Below are 1,807 nucleotides of genomic sequence, written 5' to 3' on the forward strand. Positions count from 1 at the left end.
TCGACACCTGGAGAAGGAACACCACTGGGCGTACAACATCGCCGCAACTGCTCAGCGCCCCCTCCCCCATATCAACACCCCCCTTCCAGTCATCGTCGCTAATCGGGACAACAACAATCCCTCCCAGGTATACTTCGAGTACATCAGGGAGCATCAAGATTAGCGCCTGGGGTTTCTCTTTGTCCGTAGTAGTTGCTGTTCTTTGTATTCTGGGACTTCTCTTTTCTTGGAAAATATCTTTTTGGTTCTCACTCATGCCTGCTGAGCGTAACACCCGCGCCAGAAATAACAATGAAACTTCTAATCTGGATCCGTGCCGTTGTCCTTTGGCTCCTAGGCACAACAATTCTCTGGAGCCTGGTTCCCAAAGAGCGCCAACCCCTTACCCTTCCCACCTCCAAACTTTAGAAGAGTGCTTCACAGCTGGAGTCATAGAGATGCCAGTTCCCAGGCGTCCTATCTTAAGCCTCCCTCCTCAACAAGAATCTGATGACTCTTCTTTAGAATTCCTTGATGAAGGCGGTTTCCATTACCCGTTTCCTCCTTTCCTACCAAACGTCACTCGCCGACCCTTCCTCATTCCAGGACCTCCCGACTCATCCAACAGTAATGCTGTTGTCCTACACCAATTTCCTGGACCCTTGGAAGTGCCTCCGGAATCAGAAGCCACTTCCGGATCTTACCACGTTGTTCCTGCACAGGTTTTCCCAGCGTCCTCACCAATGAATATTTCCTCGTCCCCCAACCCTGATAGTCCTCTCGTTGCATCCACCGACTCACCCAGTATGCCACCTCTCGCTTCAGACGTCTCCGACAATGGTAGCCTCGATCATGTCCCCAATCTACGGCTACTAGCTGATGTCAGCGACTATATCACCGCCACAGAAGGATATAGCAGCGACCCACAGGAATTCGTGGTCTACAGCGATGACGTTATCCGGCGACCCTCCCTTGATGTCACACAATCCTGGCGATCCATTCCCTTCGACACCTCCACTCCTATCCAGGATGCTGATCCTTTGGAACGCGTACTCCCTCGTTTCCCTGGGGCCTATGCAACCACAGTCACTCGACCTCCTATGGGTGTTCCCATCAATGGAAATCCGGCCTTCGGACTACGCCGCGTATCAACTACTCCAGCAGATGTACTTTGAGTCGCTGAACCTGTGGGGAATTGGAACCAATCGGATAAGGAATGGGAGGAGGACACTTGCGAGTACCTGCTGACGCGGGATGACAACCTCTTGGAGAGTCTTTGGGCTTTGTTACAGGATATCAAAGATCCTGGAGTTACCAATGAAGTCAATCGCTTCAGGGCTGTTGACGCCAAAATCGACTTACTACTGGCAGCACGACACTCGGTAGGGGCTGAACTTATTCGTGCTCAAAAGGAAATGGACGAATGCCGTGCTCGTCTCAAGGCAGCCAACCTGGAGGAACGCCTAGAACAGCATGAGTTCTCCATTATCAATCCCCCTTCCGGTGCCATGCCTCGCCAGCTCTGCTTCTGTACCAGATGCGAGACCGACGGTCATCTTCAGAGTGAGTGCTGGAATTGGGTATGCTCTACATGTCGACTCCTACATCCTCGCTATCCCTTCAACAACGGCTTGGAACCAGGACAGGTACCCTGTCCCGCTGAGGAACCTGGATATTTACAAGAGCGTCGAGCCCAGTGGAGACTCTGATGACAAATCTAGAGAGGGGGGTAATGTTACGGCTTGGAGGGGGGTTTCCTTTTCTTTCCTAACTATTCATCATTGACCCTGTACTATACTACTGATCCCATCACTTGATGCTTCATCAC

At 51.6% G+C, this 1,807-nt stretch overlaps 1 protein-coding gene across 1 annotated transcript; it reads left to right on the top strand.

The window, feature by feature from the left end:
- Positions 1 to 254: 254 nt before the first annotated feature.
- On the top strand, positions 255 to 1,154 carry FIBRA_09374 (uncharacterized protein; the record flags this gene model as incomplete). Its single annotated transcript, XM_012321683.1, has 1 exon — positions 255 to 1,154. One exon carries the CDS (start codon positions 255 to 257, stop codon positions 1,152 to 1,154), a length of 900 nt encoding a protein of 299 aa, XP_012177073.1.
- Positions 1,155 to 1,807: the final 653 nt, after the last annotated feature.

Source organism: Fibroporia radiculosa, assembly GCF_000313525.1.
Source record: "Fibroporia radiculosa TFFH 294 genomic supercontigs, scaffold35701, whole genome shotgun sequence".
Classification (NCBI taxonomy): Eukaryota; Fungi; Basidiomycota; class Agaricomycetes; order Polyporales; family Fibroporiaceae; genus Fibroporia; species Fibroporia radiculosa.